The sequence below is a fragment of the Ceratotherium simum genome, chromosome 1 (genome assembly GCF_057802395.1).
Source record: "Ceratotherium simum simum isolate JZ-2026a chromosome 1, ASM5780239v1, whole genome shotgun sequence".
NCBI classification, from domain to species: Eukaryota; Metazoa; Chordata; class Mammalia; order Perissodactyla; family Rhinocerotidae; genus Ceratotherium; species Ceratotherium simum.
This window is the reverse complement of record NC_141900.1, coordinates 54535875-54558492: the sequence shown is the minus strand read 5'-3', so window position 1 is coordinate 54558492 and position 22618 is coordinate 54535875. Positions and strand designations below refer to the sequence as shown.

At 39.7% G+C, this 22618-nt stretch overlaps 1 protein-coding gene across 5 annotated transcripts in view; it reads right to left on the bottom strand.

The window, feature by feature from the left end:
- Positions 1 to 21577, bottom strand: part of SP4 (Sp4 transcription factor) — a 79500-nt gene extending 57923 nt beyond the window's left edge. For 4 of the 5 annotated variants that reach the window (XM_004418934.3, XM_087428694.1, XM_087428704.1 and 1 more), the window contains exons 1-3: positions 21269 to 21577; positions 20733 to 20848; positions 18676 to 20230 (exon numbers count right to left, since the gene is read on the bottom strand). In XM_004418934.3, the coding sequence (XP_004418991.1) occupies positions 18676 to 20230; positions 20733 to 20848; positions 21269 to 21275 (1678 nt within the window). In that variant the 5' untranslated portion in view covers positions 21276 to 21577. The remainder of the gene's footprint in view (positions 1 to 18675; positions 20231 to 20732; positions 20849 to 21268) is intronic. The other variant, XM_087428688.1, reaches the window with a different exon arrangement.
- Positions 21578 to 22618: the final 1041 nt, after the last annotated feature.

Genomic DNA, 22618 nt, shown 5'->3' with positions numbered 1-22618 from the left:
GGCATGCCATGCCACAGGGGGCCACACAGGGAAGCACCTATGTGAGTCAGGACACAGAGGGAGAGGGGGAAACTGTGGGCAAGAGCCTTTATTGTGGTTTCCACAGGAAGGAAAAGGTAAGGCAGGGGACACAGAGGCAGGGGAAATAGGTTTAGGATTGGCTAGTCTGGATAATTTCAGATAGCTCTGGGGCATAGGAGCTGTCCCCAGTTGTCTGATACCTACCCCTGGGGGGATTAGGGCAGGCAGATGGTGGCCTAAAGTGTGAAAGCCTAGAAAGGATGTGGCTGGAGAGAGGGCTCTGGATTGGTTTGTCTGTATCTGAAAAGCACACTCAAGGAGGAGTTGTTTACTATTTCTAAAAACTGGTTAACCCTGGAAAGGGCAGTCCCTCCAGGGTCAGCAAGGCCCCAGATGTCAAAGCATTAGAATATAGAAAATTCAACCCATAGTTAACACACCCAATTAAGCTAAGTAATAGAGAAGCCTCGCTTCTACTGGATGTTTATTGAACCCTCACTACATACAAGCATTGCACTATATATGCTGCAGATACAAAAATGACCATGTAATAGAAAATGAGACTGCAAAATCCTAAACATATACACATATTAATTAGAAGAAAAGAGTAAGGGTAAATTTATAATAATTAATAATATTTTACATCTATTTAGTGCTTTGGCATTTACAAAACATTTTCACAAGTTACTCCATTTAATCCTCAAAAACACCCTGTGCAGGCAGCAGTTTGTTATCTTTACTTTACAGGTGATTATGACTAAGGCTCAAGAAAGCTAAAGGACATCCCCACATCACAGATAGTAACCGGCAGACCAGGAACTGAAGCAGGTCTTGATTCTTGTCCACCGCCATTTTCACCAGCACCACAATACCACAACTCCATCTTAAATTAAATCTATAGTATTATTATGCGGAAACAAATAGTTAGCTATTCCTAACCACTGAGGATTGACTGCTCAAAGGCCTTTACTGGAAACTGGGCTAACGTATCGAAAAGTATGCAGGATTCTTAATAACTAATGAAACGTAAATTCTTTACTAGGGGTACTTGTAAGTGGTATATGAAGGCACCATTTTCTTTCTTTTTCATTTTTTTAACTTTTGTATAATAGCAGAGTGCTAGATCTCACGTAATCTTTCTAAGATGTGATTTCCAAAACAGCTCTTTTATTTCTCAGTAACCACGGGTAATTAAATATATATTTTTAAAAGTGTTTCTATAAATTTTCAATTAACCTACCAAATGAAATCCAAGCAAGTATTATATTAAAAATTGCTTTTGAAATTCCTGTGCTTAAAAGAAAAATTCCTGCTTTATCATTATTTAATTAAAAAAAATTCTTTACAGAATTCATTCTATGAATGCATCTTGACATTAGTGCAACCCAGCATTTAAAGTACTTTCTTCCCAAGGCAGCTGCTGGAATCTGATATTAAACTCCATCTATGCCAGTAGTTTTGAGGCTGAAAATGGTGTTGTCCCTATTTTAATACTTCTAGCAGAAAATTCTAAAGTCCCAGCAGATGAAGATACTACTGCTCTTATGAGAGCTCTCTGGACAAAAAAATCAGCTGTCATATTCTTCACCTTCTAGAATAAGAAGTAAAAATTTTCTCCTTTGAAACTGAGATATTGTACAAGGATCTACCTAACTCTTCTACTTATAAATTTCTAGATTTTATACTATTGTCCCTGGGGCAGACTGACTACAAGTCTAAGTCATGAGGTACTAAGGTAATAAAATGGTTAGGCAGGTTGGGATGGTTACTGTAAAACTGGAGAGCAAGAATGCAGCAAGGATTACAGTAAAATCTTGGTCTAAAGATCAGGAACTAGCTTTTGGAACGGTTAGGAGGTAATATTGGGTAAGAGCTCTCTGCAAAGTTATTGTGCCGGTATTTATTCTCACAGGGCTATCTATGCTGCTTGTTAGCTACAGAAGCTCAGGCCTAAGCAAGCATTCTCCCCAGCTTAAAGGGCAGCTGGTCTCTGGCCAGGCATCTTCAATGTCTGTATCCACTGGCAAGGGCATTCTGAGTAGTCAGATGAGGGTCCCAGGTGGCAATCTACATGCCCACGGGTTTAGGGCCCTGGCCCTTATCTTTGCTGTTGCTGTAGGCTGGGCATGTGCCTAGTTAAAAGGATGGTGGCAAATCACTTTCTAAAAAACTCTGCGGATCTTTAATAATGACTCAAACCTAGATGGCTGTCCTTCTTTAAAGGACAACAGACTGGATTCAATATTAGATTTGGCTTCAAAGATTTGCCAAAACAAAAACAAAACCTTGTATTTTTAGAAATACTGATATATCTCATTCACAGTGTTACTCCCAAAAGTCATCAACTTGATTTAAAAATTAGAACTGTTAAAGGATATTTTTCCTGAGTTTTCCTCTCAGCTCACTGAAATAAAAGTTAAGCTCAATTTGGTTTCCACACATTTGTGCTTAAAACTATAGAATTTTAACACTAAACGAAAATATCTCAAATATTTCATTTTACAAAATACACACATACACAAATACTTCACTGCAAGGTTTTTTCCTTTTGGAAAAAACCAAGACCTCCATTCCTAAAGGTGACACAACTACTTAATGGCAGAGAGAAGCTGCTATCCAGCACAAAGCCCTTTTCTTAAATATGTCAGTTACCCCTGCTCATCACAAACTGCCTATGGAATGAAACATGTTTGCCTTCCAGTTTGAAAATATAGTTATTACTACCAGTTCAGATAGTGCCCAAGAATCCTTTTAAAAGCACTGAAAGCTGTCTGAATACTCTGATTTCAACAACCAAGTTTTTTTCGTGACTTGAGGGGAGGGTAGGAGTGTGAGGAGGTGTGCTAATTTTTTACAATTACCTCAAAATGGGTTGCTATCCTTAATTATCTGGTAGAGATGGGAGAATAAGGAAGGTGGTGAATAGGTCCACAGATATAGAATATAATTCCCTTAAGCTTTTACTCAATGTTTATAATGAGTAAATGTGTACACACACACACACACACAGAGACAAAACGAACTCAAACAGACCTTTTGAAAATATAGACTAAACTGGGGAAAAGAAAGTCTCTTCAACAAATGGTGTTGGCAAAACTGGATAGCCATATGCAAAAAAATGAAAGTAGATCCTTACCTTACACCATACACAAAAATTAACTCCAAATGGATTAAAGACTTGAATGTAAGACCTGAAACTATGAAACTTCTAGAAGAAAACATAGGCAGTACGCTCTTCGACATCGGTCTTAGCAACATCTTTTCAAACACCACATCTGACCGGGCAAGAGAAACAATTGGAAAAAATAAACAAATGGGACTACATCAAACTAAAAAGCTTCTGCACAGCAAAGGAAACCATCAACAAAACGAAAAGACAACCTAACAATTGGGAGAAGATATTTGCAAACCATACATCTGATAAGGGCTTAATCTCCAAAATATATAAAGAACTCATGCATCTCAACAACAAAAAAACTACCAACCCAATTAAAAAATGGGCAAAAGACCTGAACAGACATTTCTCCAAAGAAGATATACAGATGGCCAACAGACACATGAAAAGATGTTCAAAATCACCAACTATCAGGGAAATGCAAATCAAAACTACAATGAGATATCACCTCACGCCCGTTAAAATGGCTATAATTAACAAGACAGGAAACAACATGTGTTGGAGAGGATGTGGAGAGAAGGGAACTCTCATACACTGCTGGTGGGAGTGCAAACTGGTGCAGCCGCTATGGGAAACAGTATGGAGAGTCCTCAAAAAATCAACGATAGAACTACCATATGATCCAGCTATTCCACTGTTGGGTATTTATCCAAAGAACTTGAAAACACCAATTTGCAAAGGTACATGCACCCCTGTGTTCATTGCAGCGTTATTCACAATAGCCAAGACTTGGAAGCAACCTAAGTGCCCATCAAGGGACGAAGGGATAAAGAAGCTGTGGTATATATACACAATGGACTACTACTCAGCCATAAGAAACGACGAAATCCAGCCATTTGTGACAACATGGATGGACATTGAGGGTATTAATGCAAAGTGAAATAAGTCAGAGGGAGGTCAAATACCGTATGATTTCCTTCATTAAGTAGTAGATAATAACAACAATAAACAAACACATAGGGACAGAGATTGGATTGGTGGTTACCAGAGGGGAAGGGGGGAGGGACGAGGGTGAAAGGGATAATTCGGTACGTGTGGTGATGGGTTGTAATTAGTATTTTGGTGGTGAACATGATGTAGTCCATGCAGAAATGGAAGTACAATGATGTACACCTGAAAGTTTTACAATGTTATAAACCAATGTTACTGCAATAAACAAAAAATTTAAAAAAAAAAAAGAAATGCATGAGAAAATATAGACTAAACTAAATTACTCCATTCTCATATACTATAAATTTACTGTAGTGTATCAATCTCTTGTAAAACGTAAATTGGTATTTAATTTTCTTTGGTACTTCAAAAAGAAGAAAAAAACCTTTTAAAACTTCACAGAAACTGATTTCCTTGGCCCCAAGAATTTACAATGAAACAGCAGTATGAGTTTTGAAGCCAGATGGAATCTGGATTCTTTTCCCAACATATCCATGTATTAATTCTATAACACCAGGCAAATATTTAACTTTTCTGAGCCCTGATTTTCTCATCTATTAAAAATAGCAATAGGGGCCAGCTCAGTGGCATAGTAGTTAAGTTCATGGTGCTCCACTTCGGTGGCCCCGGGTTCACAGGTTCGAATCCTGGGTGTGGACTGATGCACCTCTCATCAAGCCATGCTGTGACAGCATCCCATGTACAAAAAAATAGAGGAGGATGGGCATAGATGCTAGCTGAGGGCCAATCTTCCTCACCAAAAAAATAATAATAATAAAAATGACAATAATCTAAGACTGAGATAAAACAAAACTCACCTAGAACAAAGCATAGGCCCCATGAGTAGAGAACATATCTGTTTTGTTTTCCCAGCATCTAGAACAAGGTCTGAAATACAGTAGCAGATATTCAAACATTTCTTGTCCATTATTTATCCACTAGACAACAATAATAATAAAGTTAATAGCACCATCCCTGTCAACTGAGTTAATGGTACATAAAAATGACATGCAGGATTATCTGAAGAATGCAAGTCTATGCATATAACTCATAATCTTTGGGTTTTCTTAAAGTCATTTCTTAATGATATTTCCTTCAGAAAGTAGATAAAACCATATCTACCGGTATGTCACATCCTGATCAAGAAGCAAGTCATGAAATACAGGCCTCATAAAGTATGTATACACTTTTTTGTATACTTGATAATTTTATTAATTTTTATTAATATAATATAAATATCAACATATAATTTAATATAACATAAATATTAATTATCTGATGATTACATTTAATATTGCTTAATATATTATATTAAATATTATTAGTAGTATTTTACAAATATTAATGAAAATGAAATACAAGATTCCTTATAGCTTATATTCTTGGAATCTGTTTTTAAAAACTCATTCAAAATTGGTTTATGGTACACATATATTTAATAAGGGAAATGTTCTTACTAGCCTCAAATTCTTAATCAACACAGGATACCACAAAGTAATAAAACCTTTATTTATTCTAATTCTCTGTGGCATATATGCCCCATGCCCCTAAAAGGAGATAAAGAATAGAGTACTCAGCTAAAGATATAGGAATCAGTACCTTATTGAATATACTACAGTAATTACAATAAGACACTTAAAATATTACCGCTTAGCTGTAAAGGTAGGCGGTGGTGCTGTTCAACTAGACCAGCCTTATAAAGTACTTTCACTTACTAGCTGCCCAACATACTGGATGTATGACATTGGCCAAGTTATTAACCTGACAGTCCTGGTTTCCTATTGTGTAAACTGAGGTCACCATCATTACCTTCTTCATAGGACTGCAAAAATTAAATGAGTTAATATATATAAAATGCTTGTAGGTAGTGTCTGACATAAGAGATGAACAATAAATTCCACAAATGATCAAGGAAACACACACTGTGTACACAGGGAGTATATAGTGAAAGATGGTAAATGGTAATGGTTAAAGTGTGGGGTTCCAGAGACAGTGTTTGGATTATGTGGCCTTGAGCAAGTATTTACTACTCTAGGCCTCATTTTGCACCCTTTTAGGGTATTTTGAAGAGTAAATGAGTTAATATATCAAGTGCCGCACACAGTATCTAGCATACTATAAACATGCAGTAAACGTGAGCCAAAATATAAAACAAACATAACGGTTAAAGAAGAACCCCCTTCCTTCTTGTTTCATTCATGAAAGAAACTGAATCATTTCTTCCCCTATTAGAACATTATGGAAGAGAGAGTTCAGTCCCATGTTATTCAACCTTATAAGGAACACATCAAGCCTCACAAATACACTTATTTGTCGACTGAAGTTACAGATGCAGTCTGCCAGTAGGGAGCCCATGAAATGGATGCAAGTCTATCAAGAGGTTACTAAAACCATTTATGTGCCCTATCATTAAAATCAATATAGGTACTGATATCCTACCAATGAGGACAAAAGGTGAGGAAAATTCTGCAAATAAAAATACAGTGTGCTTTATAAAACTACATTAATAAAATCACAAATAATCAAATTACTGCTTCAAGAAGCATATTATCATAGTTTGTAGTATTTATACAAATATCTGTCAAATGTTAACGTCTTAAATTGGTTCATATGTAGATTTAAATATATGGGAAAACATGTAGAATTTACAAACCACTTTAAGTATAATTATTTCTCCTATATAAATCCAGTTAGTACTCGTCATCATTTGCATCTAGTTTTTCCCTCTTCCCTCTTCTCCCTCAACTCCCTGGCCTAGACACCCTCAACTACAACTGAACAAGGATTTTCTACCCCCTCCCTCAACCCCACACCAGGCACAGGTACCCACTTACCACAGCACAGATCACTATCTGGTTCCTATACTCCTGTGCAAAAGCAGCTCCGCTTCTGTGAACAAAAAGCTATGGTGACTTGACTCATTATTTACAGAACTGTACTACACCCTCTCTGACTGGCCACATTATGAGGCACCCACATAATAACTTCAGAGGGACAGAAACAACCTGGAAACTTTAAATACCTTTGACTTCACCTCAAAATTCCCCTCACTGCTAAGATTCTCACTTGCAACTGTCTACCAAAACATATGAAACAATCAGACGTTAAGTTTCTTTTATTTCATTCTCTAATCATTCACTTTTCCTTTTATGATCATAAACTCTCATTCCTTTCCAAGTATGCATCATGAATCTATTCTAAGGATCTATCTATCCTATTCACCTATGAAATCAAAGTTCTTCACCTGTGTCCTCTCCCCTAGTTCAATATCAGGATTCTATGTACCAAGCAATGTTCAACAATGTGTGAGATAAAAAATATATACTTATACGTAAGACACAACCCCTGCCTACAGGAGTTTTACAATTCAACTTTAATGTATACTAATATTCCTTAATCCAAGCCTGAATTTTGCAATGTTTATAGAAGACACCTTAACTGAATTTCCAACTGCATGTAAAATCCAACATAATGTGAAATGGCCCTCCTCATCCTCACTTGGCAAATTTTTAGTCATCCTTTAAGGCCCAGCTCAATTATCACCCTCTCCGTGAAAAAATTTCCAGAACTCTACCAGCATAACTAGTTTTTCTTTCCTCTGGGCTTCTATAACACTCCACTCATACCCTTTATAAACCAAATGCCACACTGTAATTTAACTATATATTCATCATATTCCATTGAGTCTAAGATGCAAGTAAACATAAGAAAGAAAAAATTCTGCTAATTAAACTATGATGTGCCTTTGATTATAAGGTACATTTCAATTTTAAAGATGTTAAAACCTTAAAAAAAAAGTATGCCTTAGAAGCAAAGAAATATGGTATGTCTCCACAACAGGTAATATATTCTTTCAGAGCGGCAAACATCTCACTTCATCTTTAGTTTCTCAATGCCTATTCCCATACTTGACAGAGAGTAGAGGAAATATCCAGCAAACCTGATGTTTTCACCTAATCCCTTACCACTTCTGTCACGTCACCATTCTGTGTACTCACAATAAGTTCGACAACCTGTTTTCTGCATTAAGCAACTTCACTGCCATAGCTTTTCTAGAGGCCATTGTGAATTCATGACTAAATTAACCTAACAACATCCTTTTTACTGGACTCCTTATTCCTAACTTTTCCACACTGTTATCTATAGAGAAACACTCTAATAATATTATTTCCATCATAAAACTTTCCACTCAATCCCTTCCATCCACTAGATTCATCTTTTTCAAACTTATTTTTATTATTGTTTGGCAGAATCTCTTCTTCAAACAAAATATTAGGAAACAGTCCAATAAACACACAACTTCTCTGGCTGAAGGAGGGGTGGCAGGCTGTTCACCTGGTGTATCCCGAGCTACTCTGTGAGACCAGTATGCCTCTATGGAGCAGAGGACGGGAGAAAACCACTACCTGGTGTCAGCTATAAGCTCCCATGTGAGGGCTTTATGCTTTTCATTCAAGTTCAGCTGCTCGGCTCAAGACATCCTCTCTCTTCACCTCTCTAACCTCAAAGTCTCAAATGTCCACTTTCCAAACCAATCTTCAACGCCTGTTTCAATCCCTATCTTCACCACAGAATGCCTTCCATGTTTACTCCAGTCCACTGATCTCACTTGTCTCTGAGCTCTCATACTCATTTTCCATACCTCAAATCCCAGTACTCAAGTATAAACTCTCATATGCAACTGCAGCTGCCATATAATTGTCTCATGTGTGTAAGCCTTATCTCCCCAACACAAGCAATCCTTTAGGACAGGTGAGTACTTTCAGAGCCTAACACAGACCAAGCACACAGCAGACATTTAGTTCTTACTACACTGAAACACACTGCTTCTTTTCCACCTGTAGATACATCTCTCCCCATATCCTCGGTTGCATTTCACCAAAGCTTTCTGATATTCCTTCTATACAACTCTCTCGTTTACCTCTGATATTTAACTAAAGCTAATATCCATACCTCAAACTACTCATTCTCCCACATTACTACTTCACATTCTTCTAGTGGGTGAGTCACTATGCAGAGATTTTACCGGGTTATCAACTTCCATATAAAGTTTCTTTATAATATTCAAACCCTTTTTATACATATTATCTCATCTGATCTTTGCCACTCTATGAGGTAAGCAGGGAAGGAATTAATACTACAATTTCACAAATGAAAAAAGGAATGAAGCTCCAATTCTAACATGTTTGCCCAGGGTGGAACAGCTAATGCGGAGCAGCAGCCGAGCAAAAATCTAAGAGTTCTAATTCTTAGTCCTAATATATTATGAATTTTAAAATGCCATTTTTTCCTGCTGCCTCAACATCCCTATAAGCAGGCTGTGAGCACCCCACTCAGAGTCAGGTGCGCCAGTGTGATAAGGGTGGCTCCTGCCACGAGTTTCCCTTCCCACCGTCCCCTGACTGTGACCTAGTAACATTTAAACACACCAATGAAATCCCCTCATGCCTTTTCTTGTGCAATCCACCCGGACCCCCCAACAAAGGCACTTGCCCCTGGGTCCTTGTTCTCTCTCTGCTCCCCACCTACTTGGCCGAGCTAGCTCCCTTAGCACTCCCTCCTACGTGGCCCCCTCTCATTGCGAAGTGACTGTCTCTCTAGGACCCATGAATGTAATAAACTTTTTTTTTTCTGTGTGCTCTCCTGTCTCCTCTTGCAGCCACACCTGACTGACCACCTAAAAGAACACAAAATACCTGTGCTCCAGGAAGCCTCTCAGCACATATGTCTGCAGTAATAATAAACCTACTACTTGAACCACACCTCTGATCAAGCACAGATAGTTCCTACTCCTAACTTGATTACCATACCTAAAGAAAAGAGAACGTTCGCATATCTCAACTATCATTTTCTATTCAAAGAGGTCTTGGGTCTCAAATATATATATATATTTTTTTTTTGTGAGGAAGATTAGCCCTGAGCTAACATCCATGCCAATCCTCCTCTTTTTGCTGAGGATGACTGGCACTGGGCTAACATCTGTGCCCATCTTCCTCCACTTTATATGAGACGCCGCCACAGCACGGCTTGACAAGCGGTGTGTTGGTGCGCGCCCAGGATCCGAACCCGGGCCGCCAGCAGCAGAGCACGTGCACTTAACCGCTACGCCACAGGGCCGGCCCCTCAAATATTTTTTTTTTTAGATTTTTTATTTATTTTCCCCCTAAAGCCCCAGTAGATAGTTGTATGTCATAGCTGCACATCCTTCTAGTTGCTGTATGTGGGACGCGGCCTCAGCATGGCCGGAGAAGTGGTGCGTCGGTGCGCGCCTGGGATCTGAACCCGGGCCGCCAGCAGCGGAGCGTGCGCACTTAACCGCTAAGCCACGAGGCCGGCCCTCAAATATTTTTTTAAAAACATCTATGTGCTAGATATTCTGAGCCAAAAAGAAAGACATACTGGATCTGGTTACGCCATAGGGTAAATTAACAAATTTGAAGCTGTGAATGCTTCCCAGAGTTTGAATTCCATTAGGATCCTAGATTTTCCAACTGCTCTCCAATTCCACTCAAGAAAAACTAATTACATTGTTCATACTAAAGTGACATTATCAGAAACATGACTATGGTTGAAGAGCTACTGAGATAAAATATCCTAACTACAAATTCAAGGTTGGGCACTGAAGTGTATGTTTAAAATACTAATGCTTTGGTAGTCAGCAAATAAAAACACAAATAACAGAAAAATAGCATCTAGAGCAGTCAGTAAGTCTAACAAATAATGAACAGAAATCTATTAATTTATAAAAGTACTGCATTTATTGCTTAATAGAATTCACCTTAATAATACTGTCTTTGTAATAAGAAAAATGGTAAATGTGATTCTCAGCCCACCCCCCATCCCTAAATACTGAGGCAATCACGTACGTTTAACTAACACTTATGGAGAACTCTCACCATATGCTAGATGGAAGTACCAAAAATAGGACATGTATCAAACAGTCGTAGAATCTTAAATTTTAGAATTAGAAGACTCACAGTTTCTCTAATCAAACTGTCTATACAAGAAATTCCTTTACATTCTATAGTGTCTCTGATAGATGGCCATCCAGCCACTAATGATAGGAAGACCACTATTTCCTGAAACAAACCATTCCATTATTGTACAGCACTAGTCCATGTGTGTGTACATATACATATGCTATTGGTTTCCCAGGGCCAAACAGAACAGAACTACTTCAATCTCAAAAAAAAAATAGCCCTCCATATATGGGAAGACAGCTGTCACACTTTCTTTTGTCTTCTTTAACAATAGAAACCTCCACTCTTCGATTACTGCTAGTATGAAATGTTTTCCACATTCCCCCTCCTGAGAATCCTTCTTGATATGCTTGCCAGTTTGTCAATGTCCCATTTAAAATGTGCCACGCCTAGCACTGTACACAACACTGCAGAAATGGTCTGACAAGCACAAAGTACAGAAGGAGCCTTCCTCTACTTTTAGTTGATATTAAGCCAATAAATCCCAAATCATCTTCACATGTCCTGCTGCCAAGCCAGGTTTTTCATGTTGTAGCTACTATACAACTTCCCGCCCTTTAAACAGAGGATCTAACATGTTGTATTCATCTTGCTAATTGTGGCGTAACATTCCAGTCTATTAAGATCACCTGGGATCTTAATTCCATCCCCTATCATAATTATTAGCAACATCTCCCGGCTTTCTCTCATCCTTGATTTCAATAAATAGGCCATTCTTCAGTATAGTATTTGAAAAAAAATGTTCAACAGGACTGTATCAAGGATAGAATCCTATGCCATAATACTGGTGACCTCTATTGAGGTACATAATCAACATTTTTCACATAATTGAGAAACCAGGTATGAGGCTTTAATAAAATCATGACTATCAATGCTGTAATCAAGATACATTGTGCTGACATTATTTCCTTTGTATACTCATCTGGAAACCCCAAGGAAAGAATATATGAACTTAGATTCTCAGTGAACCCATAATGGCTCCCAATGATCCCTGAATTCTTTTTCAAATGCTCAGAGGCCAACTGCTTGACAATTCATTCAAGGACTTGTTAAGGATGGCTATGGAGCTCAGCCGTCTGCAGTGTAGGATGTTTTCAAAAATGAGGTGCTGATTCATGATCAATTTTTCCATGCTGCATAGTTTTTAAGTTACTGATATTGTCCTGAAACTAAGTCTGAAAGTTCCTTCCGACCCCAGGATAGCAGTCATCTGGATTATCCAGACTTTCAAAAAGCAACTAAATGTCCCTTATCACTTCACTTATCTTGAACAAATATCTCAGAATGAGTTACAGCTCTAGCCTTTTCAGCTGGAACTGCCTTTTCCTTGCTGGTTAACAGAAATAGAGTGGAGAAGCTCTGCCTTTTCTCCCTATTACACCATTTTGCTCAAGAAATGAGTGTCTCTTGCTTTGATTTAAAGCCTTACAAGTTGTTTAAAATAATTTTAAAAGTCTGACTTTATTATGAGTTTCTGCTTTCTTGGCGTTATTCTTAAGATATCATGCTGCTTTTTGTTTTCGTTCTTAATCCTATGCCCCTCCTTCTATCTTCCACATACAGTATTTTAAAATCGGAGTTTAACACAGAGGTCTCCATGCAGCCACACTAGTTTCTATTCACCATTTCTTTTACTACTTTTGGTTATAATTGTCTGCCAGTGCCACAGAATGTTAGAGCTAGAAGAAACCTTAACTGCAGCCAGTATTTCAATTTTCAAAAGTGTTTAGCCTTTAAGGGATTTAAGTATACCTCAGACACAAAAGGGTCAAAAATAGCCTTTATCTGTGAACTTATCCTTTTACCTTGTGCCTCGTGATCAAAAGCCTCAGAATCAGAGATGACTTTAAACCACGGCTCTACCACTTACTGGAGGGCAGATTTTCTTAAAGAAATTAAAGCTCAGTGAGGTTATCTGTAAAATGGGCACAGTAATACTGATCTTACAAGGGTATTGCGGGTTTTAAGGAGATAATATAAATACCTAGCCCAGCACCTAACACACACTAGGTGAACAGTAAATGTTTGTTTTCTTCCTCCACAAGTCTCATTTTTTAAAAAAAAATCCATTTCTAACTATAGTTTGGGAAAAGATACAATATCTCAATAGCCTGAGAATTTGCTTACCTACATATAGAATTTACTAATCTCTTTAGTTCTGAATTTGCTCTTTCAAGAAAGGACAAAATGGTCCACCATTAAATTCAATGACAAAGAGACCTAGAGAACTGTGCTTTTCACCAATATTGTATTCAATATATTAAGGCCGAATATCCAGTGACAAGAGAGACAGTCTACCTGGGAGAAGATAAAGTCAAGCTGGAGACTCTCCCTCTGTGGTCCCTAAACCTCAGCTACATTTACTCATTTTCTAGCAAAACTTTTGGACAACAAAGCTAGAAATACTGTACTAGAAAATAGTAGAAATACAACTGGAACAGAAGTCAAGATTCTAGTCCTCACTTTGCTACAAGGTACAAGAAAGTCATTCAACCTTTCTGGGCTTCAGTTTCCTCATTTCTAAAATACCACTAAGGAATGAGGGAGGTGGAGAGATGCTCAATTATCTTTAAGTTACCTTAGTTAACAAAAAGTTCATTAAGGCTTTATCTCACCACATACTGATATAAGCCACTTGTGGTTCAACAGGTTTTCTTTGCCACAATTTGCTCATGCACTAGGTAGTGAAATGACAAGCATTATGAACATCCAATCTTATCTAATATCTAGATCAAAAGAATACAGAAGAGCCCACATATACATATGATCCAGTATCAGGTCAGGTTCTCCTTTTTACTGCCAATCCTTACTATGTCATCAACAAGTACTTAATGTAGCACTGCAGAACCTCTGACCCATATTTCTGCTTTCATTTATAACAGTAAAAACACAAAATTCCTTTATAGATAGACTTTAGCAGCAAAACCAAAGGGCTACAACTGGTGAGCAATAACCTCGAAGACCCTTTCAAACTAAAATTCTACCATTTTGTAAATCTATGTTATTTCTACAAGATCTATGTATAGCACTTTTTCCCTATCTTCCTTCTTGATCAAGCTTCCTTTTCTTTTTTCTCTTCAACTTCCTTTTATGTCTGCTCCAATATTCCTTAAGTATTACTTGTTATATATTCCCTGATTTAGATTTGAAAAGCAGATGATTAAAACTCTATTTTCCCTTGCTCCTCTATCCTGAAATCTCTCTCAAAGATGCCCTTTTAAAAATTAATGTGGCTCTACATTGAATACTTCTTAATCTTCCATGAAAAAACTTAAAAATAGGCAACGATACTGTTATGTCATCATTAACAAATCTTAAAGGTCATGTTATACATCATCTGATGGGTAAAAGCAACTTAGTAGTTCAGAACCTAGATCACTTGTACAGGGTACAAGATGTAAGTTCCTCATAATGAATTCCAATCTATAAGGAGCAGTATTGGAAGATTTTAGAGAAATAAAATTACAGGAGTAAATCTGACTTCTCTGAAAAAAGAAATAACCAAACACGGGAGGCATATGTATATGTATACACACAGAAATGTGTGTGTGTGTATAAGTGTATAACTATGTGCATATGTTATTTTAAGATGCCTACTAGGGAAATCCAAGTTAATAAAACATATATCGTAAAGGAAAACTGTTATTTGTATTAAACTTCAAGTCAATTTTCTACTTTTAGTAGCTCTGGAAAAAAGTCTGGTGTAAGAAGTTGATTCTACTGGATAAAGCTAGGTTTTTAAATTAAATGTCAATTATTTTCTTTGGTCCCCAGTTTCACCAATAATGAAGAACTGGCCCTCCTATTCCTGGTTCTGCTACATCCCCAGGTTTCATTCTTTAAATCCCCAAAGAAGTAAAGGAAGGTAAGAGAGTCAAGGTCTTTAAGGGCCAGCAACATCTTATCCTCAAATCTGAACTTCCTTTGTGTCAAAATTAGCATAAAAATGTTAATTTCCACTAAAATTGACAAAGAAATATCCATCTATTTAAGTAAAAGCATGATCTGTTACTACATGTGATGATTAGGGCCAAAAATAAATCACATTACTGGCCAATGTAAGTTAATTACAGATTTAGATACGAATGGTCCCTACATGTTCTGAATTCTTTAATTAAGGAGACGTAACTCCTGAAGTTCATTTTATCTAGGGCTCTTTGGCTACCAGAGTACACTGTGAAACCAGGCAGTTCTTTTTGAGCAAAACATCTTCCACTTTCCTCACTTAGTTAAAACAATAGATATTCTTAAACCACCAGTACGATTAGTTGTTACCTTTGCTCTTAACTTAAAACAGGATTTCTGCTTTTCTTTCAAAGTCAAACTCAGAATCCCAATAAGGAAACAAAAAGTAAGTATGTAGGGGGTACATGTATTGAGTTCCTACTACAATTCTAACTAATGAAACGTTAGGTTAGAGGCTCAGCCTGGAACTCAGCATTTCCAGCTGAGACCAAACCACAGAAACACATTATGCTGAATACATTACCAAGGAAAGAGGTTCCCCCTAATGAACCCTTAAGTTGTCCCTAACATTCTCATTTTATAAAATCAAGGATGAAGCCTCCCAGCTTCAAGAACTGGTTTCACTCAATTTACCTTGTATAATTTTTTTTTTTTTTTCTGTTCTTATCACCCAGACCCTTCCCATATCTCCTAAGAGTAACACGAGGATGGATGGTGGAGAACTTTTAGTCCCTTGTTCTTGAGCTAGCCATTACATTCTGTCAAAGTTGACTACTAATAATTTTTTCAAGCCCTGGTAATAGTTGTCGTGAATATTTAGAGCAAATATTTTCCCATAAATTTAACAAAATTAAACAATACCATTGTCCTGGGAGGGAAACATGAAATAATCAAAAAGTACTAAAAAGTGAATGGGACACAAAGTAAAAGATCTGAACTTTCAGGGCTCATTTATAAAAGGGATATACAGGCACTTACTGCTCGTTCTCCCCTTCTAGAGACAGTCAAGTACCTCGTCTCCCATTCTTAGTGACTTAAAAACTCAAAGCCAAAAGAAGTTAATGAAAATAGAACTATTTCATTAGCTTCATTAAAACTACTCCAGGGCATTGCTCCCAATTCCAAATTGCTATCTTCTCCATCATTTTCTATACCTTAATTCAGCAAACATTTGTCAAGCACCTATTATGCTAGGAAATAAGGTAAAATCTGAAAACAAGTAGGCCTAGATTAACTGCATTAACTGTAGAAATCAGGGTACATTTTTGGTTTTTGTAACATGGCAATCTTCTCAAAACAAGTGGGCACATCTACTAGAACATAAACTCTTCAACATGAACAAAATTTAAAATCTTTGGTTTCAGGAGAAGAAAATTCAATTATGTAAAGTTCAAATTTCCTCATAGACTTCAGTGGCCTCCAAATCATGTAAACTCTTTAAATAAAAAAATTATCCCTGAAAATGAAAGACTAAACACACCTACTCGGAGTGCTCAGCACATAGCTAGTCAACACATGTTTGTGAAATAAAACTATAAGTTGTGTTTGCCACCAAAATACATTCTCTGAGGCACATATGAACTAGCTGGACACCCATCTGCTCCCATATTTTCTTATGGTTCATTGCTAATGACTAGACCCTTGGTTCTCAAATATCAGCGAGATTTAGAATCACCTGCAAAGTTTGTTTGAAAGGCAAATTCGTTGACCACCCCACCCCCCCGGCCCCCCGAGAAATTACAGTTCCAGACACTGGATCCTGCATTTATAATAATGCATCATTCAAGTGAATCTAAGTCAGGTGGTCAGAAGATCATGCTCTCAGTAACATAGGCTTACCCTCACAACGGTCAAGGGAAAAACTCTGGGTTGTAATTGATATCAGTTAAGAGAATAGAAGAATCTATTTCTAACCTAAATTATAAATTACTCAATGCTCTTAATCATAATTCACCAACTAATGCTTAATAGGCAAGACAAAATATAAGTCAAATAACTTGTTTTGATAATGAAAACTGTCATTCAACCCACCAAAAACAGCCATTTTTCTGAAATACTTAAGATATTGTCAATGTTTAGAAAAACAGTAGGAACAAAGCAAGTAGGGACTGTAATCCAGAAAAACACTTATATAATTGCACTGTAAGAATTTTAGGGGAAAAAGTACCACACTCAAATTACTCTTTGACTAGGTTACTGCGCTGTCAATATAGGAGCCACTAGCCATATATGGCTATTTAAATTAAAATTAAGTAAAATTAAAAATTCAGTTCTTCAGTTGCACCAGCCATATTTTAAATGCTCAATAGCCACACATAGCTAGTGGCTTATTGGATAGAACAGATATAGAACATTTCCATCATCACAGAAAATTCCATTAGATAACTCTGGTTTAGAGGTAATGGATATCTAAATAAAACATGTAATCTCTGATCTTCTGAATCAGAGAGCTCTATCTGGCAATTTCCAATTTTAAATATATCTACTTCAGGCAGTAACTGTTAAAACAAGAACCCTAGCATAATTTTTCTGAAATTTGTTCCAAGAAAGGTCATTAAAAAGTGATAACACTTATTCATTTCAGATTATCAAAACAGAAATATTTAACTAAAGAGGTCTGAAAGTATCAAAGGCACTAAAACCACAACTAGGTTTTCACCATATCAGAATCAATGAAAAGAGTTTAATTTCTAGAAAACAAAAGGTATTAGGTAAAAGACTGGTCCAGAAAGATTAAAATACTTAATAAGACTAGTTCTCCAAATACTTCAGAAGTATCTAGTTATATGCAAAACTGCTTTATAACTGATTTTAAAACAACTTTACCACAATTAATTCAAATTAGTGACATTTTACTATCTTATTTTTAATTGCTTTCCACCAAGTTCACGCGAAAAACACCTATAAATAACATAACCACAACCAGATTTACTTAAATATAATTTTGTAAGTGAAAGACCATTAACCCAAAATCCTGAGCAAATCTTGGTTTTAGCAGAAAAGTAGACATAAAAGTTAAGCAAACAACTTGCAACTTAAAATTCTCTCTCTCAACTGCATCAATATCTAGTTTAAAATGACGCTATATAATAAAACGCAAAAGCTTGGGCAAGATGCTGAAGCATGAGAAGTAACTCCCAATTTAAGGAAAAGATAGCCTTATTACAAAGTAGAATTAAAACTTCAGACTCACAACTGTGTACTAATTCAGCTTTGGACCTACCTTCCCTTAAAGAAGACAGAAACATCATGTTTACTAGAGTTCTTTCAGAAGAGTTCAAGTGTACTCAAATATGATCTCTAAATTACAGAAGACAGTTACAATTCTAATCAGAAAGTTTTACTCCATGGAAGAATAATTTTATAAAACCATCTAACAAATTTAACCTAATACTAAAATAAATGTACAAATGTGAATGGGTCACATTGATGATTACAGAGTTTTGGTAGTTAGCATAATATGTCTGCATATTTTAGATTCCTTATGATTATCTGTTTACATGAGGACCACCACAAATCTGAGTTAGCAAAGAAAAGCAATAACCAATCGTTATTAAAAACTGTATAAAAGGATCTTAAAGAGAAAAGATTATAGCAACTTACCTGCAACACTAGTGATTGTAACTGGAACTCCTTGCACTTGAACGCCTGCAGCACCCAGGTTGGCAACACTCACTGTCTGAAGGTTAGGCACTGATGCAAGCTGGGCAGTATTCAAAGTTATTGGGGCACCAGCAACAGCCACAGGCGCAATCTGAGCAAGAGTTGTGCCACCACTTGAAGACACTGGGGTGATGGTTAATTGTTGGGATAACCCAGCATTCTGAACTTGCAGATTTGAAAGACTCTGAATATTCTGAACCTGTACAGTTTGCCAACTGATCTGCCCTGAAGGTGTTAAAGTTGGAGCCCTGATAAGCACCTGAGTCGGATTTACTGCTTGAAGTTGAACATTCTGCAAAGGCTGCTGCTGGATGGTCTGAATTGTCTGCCCTGACTGGAGTTGAAATGACTGTGGTGGAATAGCCTGAATAATCTGTTGCTGAGGCTGTTGGATCTGGATCTGTTGTAAGATAGGCTGGCCTACAATTTGCACCTGCTGAAGAGAATTCGACTGATCCTGTGTATTCTGTATCCCATTAGACTGAAGCTGACTGGAGCTCTGGGCTTCAGACTCAGTAGCAGCAGGTGTTTGAGATTCTTCAATAGTGCGTTCAGAACTACTGGCTGATGTACTTGCATACTGGCCCGTATCTGCTGAGCTCACTAACGTGTCACTGCTCGTCAGAGATGTTGAAGCAGTGGTTGTGCAGGTAGTAGAGGAGGAGGGAGATTCTGGCATAGTACTGGCAGAAGCACTGGTGGTGGTGGGTGTGGAAACTAACTGACTCCCATTGGAAGTCCCACTATCAGTAGTAGTAGCAGGCTGGCCAACCTGTCCAGTCCCTCCTCCAGCAGCCACACTGTTTATCACTGGCAAAGCTAAAGTCACTCCTCCAATGTTAATTGGTAGGGTTGTTACAACTTGAGCCTGAGTACCAGGAAGGGTCTGTAATTGCAGTGGTATTGACACACCAGGTCTAATTTGGACTGGAACTGCCTGATTTGCCAGGTTTTGAGCAAGAATATTCCCAGAAGCTGTCCTGTTAGCAGCCGTGAGTATAGCTTGATTATTACCTGCAGAAATGAGCTGAATTTGACCCTGCAAATCCTGGAGAGATGAACTACTAGTTGGATTGATTTGAATCTGCTGGCCTTCCACTGTCTGAAGTTGTGGAATCACTTGGTACTGTATACTACCGCTTGGATTTTGTACTTGTATGACTTGAAATTGACCAGGCGTGGAAGAATTACCTGATTTAGTTTTTGTAGGAGATGCACTCCCATTATTACTGCTGGAAGAACTAGATGAACTAGAAGCTGGTTGAGAAACGTTATTTTCTTTTGAAGCAGGAGGAGTGGAGGCAACAAGTTGCCAAGCGTTTCCAGCAAGTTGTGTTGTTACCAGTTCTAGCTGTTGTGGCTGATTTTGAAGTTGCACCAATCCTTGGCTTGGATCTATAATAATTTGTTGTTGTCCAGTTGCTTGATTTTCACCAGGAGTCCCTATTTTGCTGCAAGTAGCTGCCAGTAAAGCCAGAGGAGAGGGCTGAGAGTCCTATCCAAAAGGGGATGGTAAAGGAGAGGTGGGAAAAAAAAAAAGTGGGCGGATTTAGTGGAGGCCAGTAGTTGGGAGGGGTTTATTTATTTATTTTGACAGCTCTACATTTCAGAACTTACTCAGGAAGTGGCAGAAATCAAAAAGAAATATTAACAAAAGCAGTAAGATAAAGTAAGGAAGCAGATCCTGCAATATAAAGTTTAAATAAAAGGAAATCTCTAACAAACTTTCTTCAAGTGTTATTTTCCTACACTCAAAATGCCCTTGGCAAAATACACACCGTTTTCTTATAGTCTGAGTTCCTGATGTAATTTTAAACAGTGTTATCCCTCAAACATGTGAAATCTTTATGAATTTACAATTTAACTTCCTCACTCCCAGAAAGATGCTTTGAGTGGATAAACATTTTTATTGTTTTTCACTTCTGGGCATTTAAAGGGCATAACTCCCTCTCTCCCCTTACGTTTCGTGATGCATTTTTTTACATGTTCGCTTTTACCTGGGAGCCTGAGGTTTTGGGTTTTTTATTGTTATTCTCTGGCTCAGAGGTTTTCCCTCCTTCGGTAGCCATCGCCGCTGCCGCCGCCGCCTCCTCCTCCTCCTCCTTCTTCTGATCTGCAACAAACCCCCACCACCACCACACACACACGACAACAGGTTATTAGGATTATTATTATTCGTCTTCTCCGTCTCGTCTTCTCCCCCTCCCCCCGAACATTAATCTCCATAAACCCGCGATCCACGCACACCGGCAAGGGGTGGGGGAAAAGGAGGGAAGGGAGGAGGGGGATATCACAAAACGTGGTTTGAAACCCGACCCATCGGCTCCAGAGCAACACCCAGAAGGTTGTTCTCTCTCAGACATTAAGACAAAACACAACCCTCCTTCCCTCCCCCTGATTCCCTCCCTCCCTCTCCTCCTCCCCTTAAAGCATCTCGGCGGCCCCGGGGGAGGGGGGAGAACCGAGCAGGGTCTGAGGAGGGAGGGAGCGAGGGAGGCGGTGAAGGAGACCGAGGGGGGTGGAGAATACGTACCGCTCATCCCGCATTAACAGGACAAACCCTCAGACGGAGACACTGGGATAGAGGTGGGTGGGGGTGGGGGCGAGGCGGGAGGAGAGGCCGGTCCCGCCCGCCCGCGGTGGCTCGGAGGAGGCTGTAGCTGGCACAGGCTCTGCCTCTTTTTCCGCGAATGGCCGCCGCTGGGCTGTGGCGTAGCAGCTCCTCTCCGCCCGAGCCCGGCTGACTCGCCCTTGATTGACAGCGGCGGCGCGCGGCGCGGGCGGCGGCGCGGGTCGGGGGCGGGGCCAGGGCGGCGCGAGCCCGGCCGACTCCCCACCCCCCTCGGCCTCTCTCTGCCGGAGCCGCCGACTCTCCACCCCTTCCCCCAGCGGATTGGCCGCCGACCTGCCGGGGGCCGGGGCGCTGGGGCCGCCTTCTCTCCACCCCCTTTCTCGGGGTTATTCTTTCTGCAGCTTTTCTTTTCCTCTCTTGGCTCCTCCGGCGCTCTTTCTCTCGGCGTTCTAGCTCAGGCGCGCTGCCGGTAGGCCCTCCATACAGCCAAACTTGTTGTCTCAGGATATCCCGCCCCCTACTCATTTCCCAGCGCCCTCCCCTCAAAATCCCGCTCCAGCATCCCTCGGAATTGCCACTAAAGAAAAAAATAGGGCTATCGCTCAAGGGGAGCGAGAGGGGAAGATGAGGGAGCGCGCAGATGACCGACGACCGCGCTTGCCAGGTGAACTGTCCGCTGCCCTCACGCAGGGAGCATGGCTTTCCTGAGGCGCATCCGGACCCGGGCGCCCTTTTTCCCTGGCTCGGTCCCCATTGGCTGAGCCCCTAGTGACGCGCGCTGAGTGGTGGGAGAAAGGGGGCGGAGCGCTGCCGCTAAGGCTGTCGGCCCTTGTAGTTTCTGGCGGCGGCGGCGGCGGCGGGCCTCCCCCCACTTCAAGGCACCGCCTTCCCTCCCGCCCCCGACCGAGCCCAGGCTGCAGAGCGGAAAGCTGCCCGAGGGGGCGGTGGCAGCAGGGCGTGGCCGGGGCCGAGTGGGAGTTGAACTGAGCGAGGGGGAGGGGGAATGGGTGTTGTTTGCCTGGGCCTATCCGCCGCGCGGGGCTGCCCAAACCACCTCTGCCGCCGCCTCCTCGGCTCCAAGCCGCTCCCCGCGGGGCGAGCTCACACCCGGAGCGCTCGGCGATTGAGCGGGCGGCGGCGTGGGGAGGCGGGGTTTGCTGTCCTCCGGGTTTGAATGAACCCGGCTTCTTGGAGCAGCAACTTCGCCTTTCCTTTCTTTGCTCATCTCCCCCCCTCAGGCCTCCCGCTTCAAATCCGAGGCCTACTTTCCCACAGAGAAGGATCTTCCATTTTATTTCTTGTCTCTGGCTA